Source organism: Chenopodium quinoa, unplaced genomic scaffold, assembly GCF_001683475.1.
Source record: "Chenopodium quinoa cultivar QQ74 unplaced genomic scaffold, ASM168347v1, whole genome shotgun sequence".
In the NCBI taxonomy this organism is placed as follows: Eukaryota; Viridiplantae; Streptophyta; class Magnoliopsida; order Caryophyllales; family Amaranthaceae; genus Chenopodium; species Chenopodium quinoa.
Window position 1 is genome coordinate 641,001 of NW_018743812.1, and position 13,456 is coordinate 654,456.

The window sequence follows — 13,456 nt, forward strand, 5'->3', positions numbered from 1 at the left end:
AGCTGACTGTGACTCACCCCCAACAGATACCCTTTCCTTATCCGATGATGTGGCAACTGAGTCAGCAGACATATAACTACCTAATGATGTGGACCCCCCCTCAGATTCTGTATCAGTATAGAATCCCACACCTGGACCATACATAACCCTCCGGGTTAGAAATTTAGGCACATGTATCAAAAAAAGATGATACCACCCATCTTTCTCAGGTGTGATATCATTATCATCTTTCAACCTCTCCCTCCATGTGAGTGAATAACACTAGGCGAAAATACATAAAACGCACCGGTTCAAACCCCCCTATAGCACCGGTTTTGAACCGGTCTGGATTTGGGGGGTGCTAAAACCCCAAACATTTCGCACCGGTTTAAAATCGGTGCGAAATCTGCCTTTTTGCACCGGTTCTGGGGGAGAACCGATGCAAAAAAACCTAACTTTAGGCACCGATTTTTGACCAGAACCGGTGCCTAAAGTACTGCGCGCCTTAAACATTAAACACTTTAGGCACCTATTCTTACTGTGAACCGGTGCAAAAAACCTTTTTTTTTTTTTTTTTGGCTATTAATTAATTATATTAATACCAATAATAACCTGCACATCCTGCATTAATTCTACCATCAATGTATATAATAATAATAATAATAATAATAATAATAATAATAATAATAATTATTATTATTATTATTATTATTATTATTATTATAATATTATTAATAATACTAATAATAATAATAAAAATTTCTAAATTGAAATAATAACAATTTCTAAATTGAAATAATAACAATACATAGATATTAATTAATAATCACAAATGCAATACAATGAAGTGCCATATATTTACAACTCCTTGTAAAAAAAAAAAAAGTGTCATATGTACAAACAATACTAATTATTAATGTAGTTAACAAGTTTAAATTAAAGTAAATGTGAAGAAAGACGCCAACATGTTTCGAACTTCATTAAGTTCTTTGCTCGTCCTCCTTTCTGTACCTTGCAAAACATGGATAAACAAACATTAGGTTAGAATTGTTAAAAATGGAACATATTAAAATATTTGGCTCAATAAAGAATAAGTCTGGGCTTGAGTTGTTAAAAAATGACCCAAGATGAAGCCAACTATCGCAAGCCAAATCGAAGCAATGTTCCTGCCAAACTGTTTTCTAGACATCTAAACAGTATCATATAATTATCAACGTTTTTCATTTTCAGATAGCTTGGAAGCATGACAGACCAACTAAGATAGCAAGATGAGTAATTCCGGAGTTGAAGAACCAAATAAGGCCAGAATGTCAAATAAACCTAAATATACAAGGATGGTGATATGACAAAAATTATTGCCAGGACTAATATTTCAATAGGGCAGTGTAGCTAATGTGATATAGTGAAATTCATAAGTGTAGTAAAGCAAAGAAATGGATATACAGAATAAACGAATAAGCAGAGACTTTAGGAAAGTTTTAAAAATTGATCGGAATCGGATAAGATTAAAAAATCATATCGCACCTACAATCCCAGACCTCCAAATGGCTAGACTTCCTAACTACAGGCTAAAAACAAAGTAAAATCCACTCAGCAATTTTCTGATTCTTTTCAATCTCCTTGATCACTACTATATATGTATAATCTGCTTTCTTTCCTTCTCTACTATAATTTATTCTCAAATTACTCCCCAAGCTACCTCATAACAGAATTCTATTGTCATTTTCTATAATGCTCCACCCCTGGGTTAGTCTATTACATTATGTTAAATAATACCTTAATCAATTTCTGTTTTTAAACGAAGAAATTCTAATATTCATCTCCTGGAGCTAACTACTCACCCAAACAAAAATCACAAAATACTTCTATCACAAATAAACGCAGCTTTATAGAAGTTAGCTAACAAATGGGAGCCAAAGGAGGGAGGGATTTAAAAATAATAACCAATTAATAGAAAGAAACAAAAAATTAAAGAGGAAAAATGAATTGAAGGATTAAAGCTAAGGGAAGACAACTACAAAGCAGTGAAATTTAAACACTGTCACAAGCACTAAACTAATTGCAGTTTCAACAAGTCACACAACTACAGTGTCTTCCAATCAGAATGGCAACAAAAAAATCAGAAATTGAAGGATACAATTGAAAAAAGATTAAAGTGCAAGAAAAAAAGAAAAAAAATCTCGTAATAGAAAATTATACAACAATAAAATCACTGAAAGTTAAAGCAATACATGTTACATTAATAAAATGACTGTAAGAGACTCTCTGCACTTATGAAGTAATGTATGCTTAAAGGGTGTGTATCACAACTGATAGAATAGTACCTTGTCTGCAGATCCGGCTATAACTGAACTTTCATCCTGTGGAACAATCTTAATGCTGGTAACCTGCAAAAAAATGCAATGAAGTGTAAATAGTTTAACATTTACTAGTCCATATGGCTTTTGCATTGCAAAACCACGCATAAGAAAGACCTTTGAATGACCACTTAGTGTAGATACAATCTGTCCAGAAGGTCGATCAAAGACAACAGCATTTGTATCAGTCCCTCCGGACGCAATGATATCCTATAAAAGCATGGATATATAAAAGCATGGTTTGAACAACGGCACTTCGTGCCCTGCTCCTCTTACAGTCGCAAATGTTAGCCCCTCGACCTAGGTTTCTGGTCAAATTAACACCTCTAACTACCATACGACTATACCATTAAGAATTACTCAGTAGCAAAGCTCAGTCTAGTTGGTTCATTGCATTATTCGAATCAAGTTCATCGCGACTAGGAATCTATCAAAGTTAAAATTACTAAGAATGCATGTGTTCATATTTCCCTATCCTTTCCTCTGCCTTGAGCTCCTCAAAGAAGGATCCAACCTACAAAGTTGGACTAGAATGGGTTTTGTTTTTTTTTAGGGAGCCACAATAACGGGTAATATTAAATTGAATTTTTGTCCATTTGTCCCATCATACCATCAAGAAAATACGACATATATCGTGCTAAGACTAACTTCATCCATTTGATACGCTCATTTTAAATTAGCCTACATTATATAATATTTAACTAATTGATGAAACTAGCATGTGCCCGTGCTAATGCATGAGTTTTTAAGTTAGTTATAGTGAAAGTCTGTTTAAAAACACGGCATTAATAATAGACAATAATAAAACTATCCGCTCCATACGACCACACCCACAGAAGTATACTACGTAGCAGATAGAAGATAAATGTTGCTTAATTGTTACTTACGCAGCTAATAGGTTGGTTGGACCAAATACGAAGATTGAAATTGCTTCAAGAGCTATTGTTGTTGAATCAAGAGACAAATATCTGGAATCACCCTTGCTGTACTCTTTCCCTATAAAATCAAAAATATTAGCAAATCGAAAAGAAAAAAAAAGGTAATGTCGTCGAATTATAGTGAAGTGAGAATAATCACCCTTTAAACTAACTGAAGGAGTTGAATTAATTGATATGAGCAAGAGAATTACATAATTCGGCGAAAATGGATCCAGTCTTGTCCTTGTAGAATTACAGACATGTTGTTACTTGTTAGATCAATCAACAATAACAACTACTATATCCATTCGTTTATGTTACGGAGTTTTTACTATGTTTCACATTCGATTGTTTCCTTTTTACACTTGTTCCCCTTATTAGATAACAAAACAAATAACCCATCAACAAAGATTAAATCATTTGAAGTAATTACTATATATTGAAGGAGTAAATCAATAACAAGAAGTAGAACCTTAATCCCAATGATAGTCGGCTATATGAACCAAAATTTTATCTAAGGAGGCGTGATGCTAGAATATAAACAGAGTAAATCGAGTAGAAAAAAAATAATACCTGAGAGAATCCATGTGAAGCAGAAAACAGCAATTGAAGCAGCAGCAAAAATACCCAAAATGGTTTTTGCAGAGTAAAGATTAGGGATAAAATCTGACGCATTAAAATCTTTTGGAAAATTAGGAAGATGAACCTCCATTCTTCTTTCTGTTCTTCCCCAAATGATCTTAAATAATTAAAAGAAAGAGAAGTTTGACTTGAGATTTGTATGACAGTACATACAAGTTTTAGATTAATATATATACAATCATGAATCATGGACAAGTAATGTAAGAATTAAAAGCAAGATTATATACAGTAATATAGTTACAAAATAAATGCATGTAGTTAATTGGTCGCTGTCACACTCTAAGTTCAGGGCCGCCTTAAACTTATCAGGGACCCTGAGCTAATGGAGTTGTATAACCTCGCCAGTCACCAGTCTCACCACCCTGGTTTTAACCGGGAGAAATTTTGAAGTCGAGCTAATCCTTAGCTTCCTACTAGTAGATTTTAACCATGCTCCTCATCAGCCTCATATATGTGGGAATTCTCTGTATGCAAGCGAAGGAAAAGATGTACTCCGTATGACAGTAACTACAGGAGGATTACTTGATACACAAAATTAACTGTCAACTCTCCATGAGGCAAGAAAGTAATAGAAGAAATCGAAAACTTGCTGTAATGCACAGAAACAGATCATGTCGCATTTTCTTAAGATTAAAAATTAGTTTAGGGCCAAGGAGAACACATTATCAATACAGATCAAACTCCGTTAAAACAACAATGCTTTGCAGAACATCCGAACATATATAGTCTAAACCTAGTCCGCCTATCTATAACATTCTCCGCTCTCTACTAAGTCCAAACCTTCTCATCAAAAAACAGATAATGTAATATTACCATCAACTTCATTTGAATTTTCTCCTGATTATACCATCAGATTAACACAACTTTCTCCTGCAGGCAGTCCACTTATACGGAATTTTAGTGGTATTAGCGTGGAGAGCCTTCCCATTCTGCACGTCTGGCCTATTGTAGTATTTTTCAGCATACTTTTCGGTACATGGATCATACCCGGATAACTTTCTCAAAATCTGACAGGAATCAAAGAAAAAATTCATTGATGAAACACAATTTTCAGACATATTCTGGTATAAGTATAACAGTGTAAGACTCAAACTTACATGATGTGGACGGCGAGGCAACTTCATGCTCCTGTGGATTGAAACAGCAGCAGAGCCATCAGAGTTATTACACGGTGGTGCATAGATGTTGTATTGATCGATATTTCCAAATTCTTTATCATGGTTCATCAGGCAAACTAAAGGTAAAACCATCATCTTACCTCGAAGCTGGTTCAATGGAGGTGAGAAAGCTCAGAATCGGTGGAGGTGTAGCCGTGACAAGGAGGCCGTTAGGGTAAAGATGTAGCCGTGCGCGCTTCAATGACAAACCCTATATTACCACAACCCTAAAATTACTAAATTGAACAGAAAATCAACGACAAACCCTAGATTGCGAAAGAAAATCAATGAATTCGCACAACCACAAGAAAAATCTTACCTCGAAGTGAGTTCAATGGAGGCCAGAGCTGGTTCAATGGAGGTGCTGCTTCAATGGAGTGAGAAAGCGCGTAAACCAATTCAATGGAGAAAGAGCGAGCTGCTTCAATAGAGTGCAGAAGGAGATGCGAAAACACAGGGAGATGCGAAAACGGAGAGGGAAAGCTGGGAGGAAGAGCAGGAGATGCGAAAATGGGAGGGAAAGAGAAGAGCAGAACGAAGAGGGAAAGCAGGGGGAAAAAGAAAAAAGAAGAAAGAAAGCCTTAAACCGTTTTTATTTTTTTTAACATTTCGCACCGGTTTCGGTTAGAACCGGTGCCAAATCGCTCTTCTCCCTTTTTTTCGTTTGTAATTCGCACCGGTGCGAAAAGTCATTTAGCTTATCCCGCCCATTTCTTTTGCCACCGGTTTTCAAGAACCGGTGCAAAAGGTGCGGTGCCTAATTCATTTTTTCTACTAGTGTATAAGTTGTACCCGTGCTTCCTAAACCATAACTCACCCATTTCAGTGTACCCTAATTCCTTCTTAACCCAGTCCACAAATTCAAAGTAACACACTTCCTCGACATTAGGGTGCAAAGACGGACCATAAAACTCACTATCACCATACTCATCAGTTGTTTTCCCCTTTCTAGTCACAAAACTACCACCATAATATAGTCTTATGTTAATTGGCTTCGACATTTTCAACACTTCAATTGGGCAATTAAACCTGAACAACCAATCACATAAATTAGCATCTAAGTACCAAATTAAACACAATCAACAAAGCAAATCTAGGGTTGCGCATTTTATGCAAAAAACACAACAGAAGGAAACAAATTCAACACAGTAACAACATCCAACCACTAAGTACACATATTTAATTAGGTAATTAACCCTAATTGTTTGTCTTTTTCCCAACATTGAGTATTTTAATACGCAATTTGCAAAAACAAAATTAAAATTTTGGGAAGAACGTACCTGAGCCTAGTTACGCGCTTGAATGAAAAGATGTTGGATTTGCTTTTCCCTTTTGACTTGCTTTTCCGTTATGGGTTGCTCTTCACCATTTTTACAGAAAAAATTAGCAATTTTGGAAAAAAAATAAATAAAATAAGAGACAGAACACCAACAGAATTAAGACTTATCAAAGAGAAAGAACACCTAGTTAATCTCCTGCCAGATTGCAATTCACCATTAATTCGCCATTAATGGTGGTAGCTACTAGTCATGTCAAGATGTTTAATGGAAATAAGGGAGGGAAATTGTAGGGGAAAGGGGAAATCGAGGAAGAAGAGGGAAAAGGAAAAAAAGAAAAAAAAATAAAAATTCATTTAAGAGGTCACGTGACCGGCACGTGACATTTTATGGCCGGAATATCAAGGTCAACGCCGGAATTTGGTCAAAGGACCCTCTTCACAACCAAAACGCCATAAGGACCTTTTGTGCCACCTTTTTTTTTAAAAGGACCTTTCTCACAAGGTCGACCACTTAAAAGGACCTTCCATGCAATTTTTGCTTATTATTATATTTATTTTATTTTATGGCCGTGCCTGGCGTGCCATGCTAACGGGCCAAACTACCGTGCTGCCCGCGGGTTCGTGCCGTGCTCGTGCCGGATTCTTGAAATTGTGTTCACGGCACGGCCCACGGCCTACTTATCGGTCATCGTGTTGTGCTGTGCCGCTGGAAGGCTCGTGTCGGGCTGGGCCAATCTCTTGCTGGGCCCGTGCCGCCCGTGGGCCGGCACGGCCCATTCCCACCTCTAACTGATAGTATGGCCGTATGAATAAGCTAATACTTGTATTTATTAGTGCTCTTTTCATTGTGTTCTGTACTAAGTTATAAAGACGGTGACCTTATATTTGGGCACTCTAATGGTTTGAACAAGCAGATTATTGGCAGTGCTTTCTGTAGACAGTGTATGACTTTGTTATGTTATGGAAGGCCAATCTCCTCAAGGTGTTACAGCAAATGTTGTGCTTTTTTCTTTGCTTTACTGTCCACCAAACTACCATCTTCTTTATATCGCAACCCATTCACTATCGTATGTATCTATATATACAATCTTATGATATACGAGTAGGACTATAGGTGGAATTCGATCTTACTAAGTTAGTTGACATCTACATTGAAATAGATATCATGATTGGGCTTTAGGTACAGGCCAAGACGCTATATCTTTTGACTTTAGCCCCAACTATATTTTACTTTCTGCTTAATATGTCATACAAATGTCAAGAAATCGAAAAGGTAAGGGGGTTGGCGATCAGGTACTTGTTTTACATTTTTTTTTTTTAACTTCACTCGTTCCAGACAAACACCTGAAATTTTAGAATGTTCCATGGAAGGAACACCTGAAATTTTAGAATCTCCTCCGAAACATTCTAAAATTTCAGGCGTTTCCCCCCATAACATTCTAACATTTCAGGCGTTTCCCCCCTTGAACGCCTAAAATTTTAGAATGTTCCAAGGGTGAATCTAAATTTAAGGCGCCTTCTATGATTACGAAAAACAACTTTGACCAAAAAAAAAAAAAAATCCCCCCAATTTTTTTCAGTTTCCTTCTCTTCTGATGTACCGTACTTCGTAGTCTGCTATTCTTTTCTCTCTCTTTTTCACCCCTTCTCCTTTGCAAATCCTTCTTCAATTGATTGTTATGTTCATCTAATTATATGAAATCGAGTTTTGATCCCTTCTTCTCTTCCTTAGGTTGAATTTAGGGTTTTCTTTTTTCCCAAAAAAAAAAAAAAATTAAAGGAGAAGTAACTGAAAACAAACGTGGGGGGATTTCTTAATTTTTCTTGGTTAATTTTTTTTTGTTGTTTTTTTTTTTTTTTTTTTTTTTTTTGGTAAAATTACAAAGTCATCTGATCGAAGGGCCATAATTAATCAGATACAAATGAACGGCTGAGATTTCATCAATTGCAGTGGCTACCATTTTGTTGTAGCCATTCAAAAGTCTTCCATCTAATTTAAGGCTTGCCTTGAATAATTAAAGTTTGGATTTTATGTTATGGGTTTGTTTGGTTTTGATTGAATTTTAAATCTGGGTTTTGGAAGAATTTCTCATATTAATAAAAATTAGAGTAACCATTAAAACCTAGGGTCTGTGTTCGTCATTCCCTTCCAATTCACAAAAGACAATTCGAATAACACCATACATACAAAACCAATATTTTCATGAACAACAAAAACAAATTATCAAAAAAGCGCAGTTGATAATCAATATCATCAAAACCCTAAACCCTAACTAAACCCGCCAAAAAAAAAAAAAAAAATTACAATTTTCTCAAGAAAACAACTCGAATACATAAGAAATGAAAGCACCTTGCAAAATTACTGAGAATCGGGTTGAAATTATGAAGAATTGCCTTCGCTTCCTTAGCCAAACTGGAGGAACGCTTCTAGAATAGGGAATCAAGTTCAATAAGAGAAAATAGCACCCTTTCCCATGCCATGTTAGCTAAGTAATAATGTGTTTATGTCAGTTAACCAAGGTCTAACTCACCTTGAGTTAATTGATGTTAATAATCACCGGAAAGTAAATGTTAGGTCCTTAATTGTGAAAAAAAAAGTGAAAGGTCCTTAACGGTGAAAATGTGAAAAGTGAGGTTCTTCTTTTATGCTTAACTTATATTGTTTCATTTATTTTGATATTATTTGCAGATTTAAAATTTGTGTTTATGATATGTTCTGTCCATTTTAACCATTTATATTAGACATAAGTGATATAAGTGATTGAAACTACCCATTGAGAAACGTTGTAAACTTGTAACCCATATAAATCACATTATTAACAATTTAGCACGGTCACACATTTTAATATTTTTAAAAATAAAAACTCAAGCATGATTTTACTGGAAAACAAAGCACTAAGTAAGGGGAAAAAAAAGAAAAAAAAATACACGGATTAACAAAAAAGAAAAAAAAAAAAAAAAAACCAAACAAATACGTAGTACATAATCCAGAAAAAAGATTCTTTCAAAAAAAAAAAAAAAATCCAGAAAAAAGAAGAAATTGATATGCAAGGAGGCAAGGACTGCGACTATAATTTTGATCCTGATGCAAACATCGTCCCTCTCTTAGTCTCTCCCTCCTTATCCTTCCTTATTTATTCCCTCCACAAAAACTGTATTTCAAATTCCAGAATTGCCAAGATCTCCAATCCAGGGACATGGGTGCTACCTCCTCCAATCCAGTCCGTAGGTTTGTTCTATATTTCTAATTTAATTCTATTTATTTATTAGTTATGATCTATGTATCAAAGAGATCATGTTATGGTTTTAATTTTGATCGAATTTTAAATCTGGGTTTTCTGGGTTTACTTTTTCTTCTGTGTTTGGTTTATTGTTAATTTAGGGCTTGCCTTGATTGAATTCTCTTGAATAAAAATTTAATGGTTGGTTTTTGGAAGTAAAGGCGAAAACTTGATCATCTGACTCTAAAGACTTGTTTTTTATTGCTAAAGTTTGGATTTTATGAAATAATTCAAACTGTTCCAATTGCGATTGTTATTTTGTTTCTACTTTGTTTGCAATTTGTTTTTCATTGTTTTGGTAATCCGTAATATAAAATTCCCCTATTTACCCAAAAAACAATATTGTTACTACATGAGATTCGGTTCTCTTGGTGAATTAGGTAACACTGGTTTCAATTTCAAACCCATTGATTATTTTCTGATATATTTTTCCTCCTTCAGGTGTAAGTTATTAGACTTGGAGGAGCGTAGGCCCATTAAACGACTCAAAAAAGGGGATTCTGCTCATGGTAATGGTATACTGTTAGAAGATAGAATCAGCAGTTTACCTGATGCTCTACTAGGAGACATACTCTCATTCCTTCCTACTAAGGATGCTGTTGTTACCAGTGTATTGTCTAGGCGATGGAGGCGTGTTTTCACCTGGGTAACACGACTCCATTTTGACGACTCACCTATATCTCTTTGTGTGGACCGTCCTTGTATGCCTGATTCTTTCCCCAATTTCAAGAGATTTGTTGATAACTTATTGCAACTGTGTCACTCTCACAACATTACCACTTTTAGACTTCACTTTGGCAGGGATGATCTAAGCCCTTACAAATTTGGAAGGTGTAAAAAAGGTTGTTTACCTCAGTTAAACCCTATGCATCTTAATACTTGGATGTGTTTTCCATTAACCCGTGGGGTTAAAGAACTTGACATTCGTGCTCGCGTTAGGGAACCCGGTAAGCTGCCTTCGGCCCTCTTTGGTTGTCCAACACTCGAGGTGTTAAAGATCGATGTGAATCTTCATCTTGAAGTTCCTCTGTCTTTCTGTTTGCCAAACTTGAAAGAGTTCAATCTCACTTTACCCGTCATTCCTGATGGTGACTTCGCGACTAGGCTAGTTTCAAGCTGTCCATCCCTTGAACACTTGACTCTGGATGGTTACTGGAATCCTTTGAAACCCATTATTATATCTTCACCATCACTTCGTAGATTATCTGTAATGACTAATTGTTTTGGTAGTAGTTACCTAAGGACCGAGGTTGTACTTGATGTTACTAATGTGGAGTATCTAATGTATGACGACGTTTCTGCATCTCACTACTGCATTGGAGATCTGAATGCTCTTGTTGAAGCTGAAATCAACCAAAGTGTTCCTGAGGATACGCTTAACCTTCTTTGGCGGTTGTCTAATGTTCGTCGTTTGATTCTGATGAGAGAATGTGTAATGGTTTGTCCTTTGATCACCTTCAACCTTTTGTTTGTGCTTCAGAAATACTACTGTACTTTATCAAAAGAGTTGACTGATTTGCTCTTTGATCTAGGCTCTGCATTGTTGTGAATCAGAGCAGCTTAAGCTGCCTGTCTTTCGTAATCTGAATCATTTGAAGCTTGGTTGTCCTTTCTTTATTAGTTGGTATACATTGTTGATGGAGCTGCTTAATTGTGCGCCTTTTCTAGAAACACTTAGTTTACTGGAGGTTAGTGTGATGTCTTCTATTCCAGATAATTTAAAGTGACTTTTTAACTATTCTTGTGAATGTTGTTGATATACGACTTTATCCTCTTATATTTTCAGGGAATCGTATTTGATGATGGTGAGGACGATGAACAATATATGGAGATGTCTGGGCAAGAGTGTAAGTCTTGGAGTTGTACTCCCATAATCCCGTCTTGTTTGGCGAGTAATCTCAAAAGAATCTCAGTACACGATTACAAGCTGACAGAATGGGAACTGGAAGTGGTTAAATATTTTCTGAGAAGCTCATTAGTTTTGGAGGAATTGGATGTAGCTTTGGAATGTTGGAAGTCAGAGACTGAAAGGATATCACTCAACGAGACATTACAGAAGCTACCAAGAGCCTCAAAGACTTGTTCAATAAAAGTCCGTAGAGGGGACTGATTGTATGGGCACTCTGTAGTAGGTTGAATAACCAATTTGGCAGTGCCTCGTACGTTTCTCCGTGTGTTCTGTACTAAGTTATAAAGACATGACTGATAGTAGAGGTGGGCAACGTGCCGTGCTGGGCTGCCTGCGGCGGCCTGGTGGTGGCCCGTGTCGTGCCGTGCCGGGCCACCATTTAGCACACCCCAGCCCACGGCACGGCACGGCCAACATGCCTGGCGTGCCGTGTTGGGCACCGAGCCGCCTGTAATTTGTTTAATTTTTTTTGAACAACTTTTAAAATGGATATACTATTTAAATAATTTTATTAATTTATATTTATGTTTTTTATATTATTATTGTTCTTTTTATTATTATTATTATTATTATTATTATTATTAGGAAAAATTGCAAGGAAGGTCCTTTAAAAAAAAAAAGTGGCACAGAAGGCCCTTTTATGGTGTTTTAGTTGTGAGGAGGGTCCTTTGATCAAACTCCGGCGTTGACCTTTATATTCCGGCCATAAAATGCCACATGCCGGTCACGTGACCTCTTAAATGATTTTGTTTTTTCTTTTTTTCCCTTTCCCTCTTCTTCCTCGATTTCCCCTTTCCCCTACAATTTCCCTCCCTTATTAACCCTAATTGAGAAGAAAACTTCAATTCTTAACCCAGAAACTTCAATTGAAGGCCAATTGAAGGCATTTAACGCGAGTCGAACAAGGGTAAGGTGGCAATCCCACATCAATTTCAAGTTTACTTTTGCAAATTGAAATTTTTCTTTGTTTGTTGTTCATTGTAGTTGCGCAATTAATAAAGAGGTGTAACTGACATGGTTAATTGGCAGAAGGATGTGATAAATGTGTTGTTGGCTGAGAAACACAGGATGGCCACCGACCAAAATGTCCTAAAGGCAAGAGTGACATGTTTGGAGCATGAGAACAGAAGACTGATTGAGCAAGTTCAGCAAATGCCTAGACATCCAATTGCAAACAGGGTCGGTGATGGTGTGATTAGTAATGATCAGTTGTTCATCTTGCTAGTGTTGTGTGCAATTGTATCAGTGTTGGCTAGTACATTAGTTGTGAAACTGTTTGGTTAAAGGTTGTATTAGTTGTTTAGGCATGTTGTTCTTAGTTGGAAATTTGTAATGAACCAATTTGGTTGTTCTTAGTTGGAAATTTGTAATGAACCATATTATTATCAATGAGAAATGAAATGAACACATATTTGGAACTAAAATGCTTCAATATTCTTGTTTAATTCATTCCAGAGCATTCAAAATACAACACATAAGTTCCAAAAGGCTACCCAAGTTCCAAAATGCTGTTAAACATGTCCATACATAAACATAAAAGTCACATACACATAAGTGACATACAAAACATGAAAGCTAATTTAAGCTAGCACAACTAAGACTTAGAAGTTGATCCCTGCAGTATCCTACTCATTGAGGTGGTCTTCTGCTTCCTGGGCTTAGCAACAGGGACCTTTTCTTTGCCCTTTGCTTGACTTGATGCAGCTGGAGTACCTGTTGGCTGGGAAGGCTGTGTTGATGCCTGAGACAGAGGTGGACCTTGAGACAGTGACTGTAATTGTGGCTGCTGTGAGGGGTCGGTTGCTGCAGTAGATGTTTGTGCTGTTGAGGTTGCTACCCCTTTTTGCTTCCTAGGCCTACCACCTTTGTTTTCAGCAGGTGGTGGTTTTAGAGGCCTAAAACTTTTCCTGGCATTGTGCTCTTTACCACCACATC

The 13,456-nt window shown here is 36.4% G+C and overlaps 1 protein-coding gene and 1 long non-coding RNA gene across 8 annotated transcripts; one reads left to right on the forward strand and one right to left on the reverse strand.

Moving 5' to 3' along the window:
- Positions 1 to 864: 864 nt before the first annotated feature.
- On the reverse strand, positions 865 to 5,661 carry LOC110685350. 5 transcript variants are annotated; one of them, XR_002503996.1, is made up of 7 exons: positions 5,372 to 5,661; positions 5,154 to 5,263; positions 4,993 to 5,023; positions 3,414 to 4,902; positions 3,224 to 3,332; positions 2,304 to 2,366; positions 865 to 990 (listed from the first exon to the last, which is right to left on the reverse strand). It is a non-coding gene; the product is annotated as an uncharacterized LOC110685350 (long non-coding RNA). The 5 variants fall into 5 exon arrangements; XR_002503998.1 differs by having other exon boundaries at positions 3,827 to 4,902; positions 5,372 to 5,660; XR_002503997.1 differs by having other exon boundaries at positions 3,224 to 3,496; positions 3,827 to 4,902; positions 5,372 to 5,660.
- Positions 5,662 to 8,990: 3,329 nt separating this feature from the next.
- Positions 8,991 to 12,016, forward strand: LOC110685351 (F-box/LRR-repeat protein At1g06630-like). 3 transcript variants are annotated; one of them, XM_021861869.1, is made up of 4 exons: positions 8,991 to 9,560; positions 10,054 to 11,083; positions 11,169 to 11,300; positions 11,399 to 12,016. In XM_021861869.1, the coding sequence occupies exons 1-4, from the start codon at positions 9,529 to 9,531 to the stop codon at positions 11,720 to 11,722; spliced, it is 1,518 nt and encodes a 505-aa protein (XP_021717561.1). In that variant the 5' UTR covers positions 8,991 to 9,528; the 3' UTR covers positions 11,723 to 12,016. The 3 variants fall into 3 exon arrangements, with proteins under 3 accessions (XP_021717561.1, XP_021717559.1, XP_021717558.1); XM_021861867.1 differs by having other exon boundaries at positions 8,992 to 9,560; positions 10,054 to 11,044; positions 11,145 to 11,300; XM_021861866.1 differs by having other exon boundaries at positions 8,992 to 9,560; positions 10,054 to 11,050; positions 11,145 to 11,300; positions 11,399 to 12,015.
- Positions 12,017 to 13,456: the final 1,440 nt, after the last annotated feature.

What these genes read in the sequence shown, in the direction of transcription:
- LOC110685351 (XM_021861869.1), top strand. Translation starts at nt 9,529, where the DNA reads ATGGGTGCTACCTCCTCCAATCCAGTCCGTAG. An exon ending in TCCTCCAATCCAGTCCGTAG is followed by an intron (nt 9,561 to 10,053) that starts GTTTGTTCTATA and finishes TTCCTCCTTCAG; the next exon opens with GTGTAAGTTATTAGACTTGG. An exon ending in AAACACTTAGTTTACTGGAG is followed by an intron (nt 11,301 to 11,398) that starts GTTAGTGTGATG and finishes TTATATTTTCAG; the next exon opens with GGAATCGTATTTGATGATGG.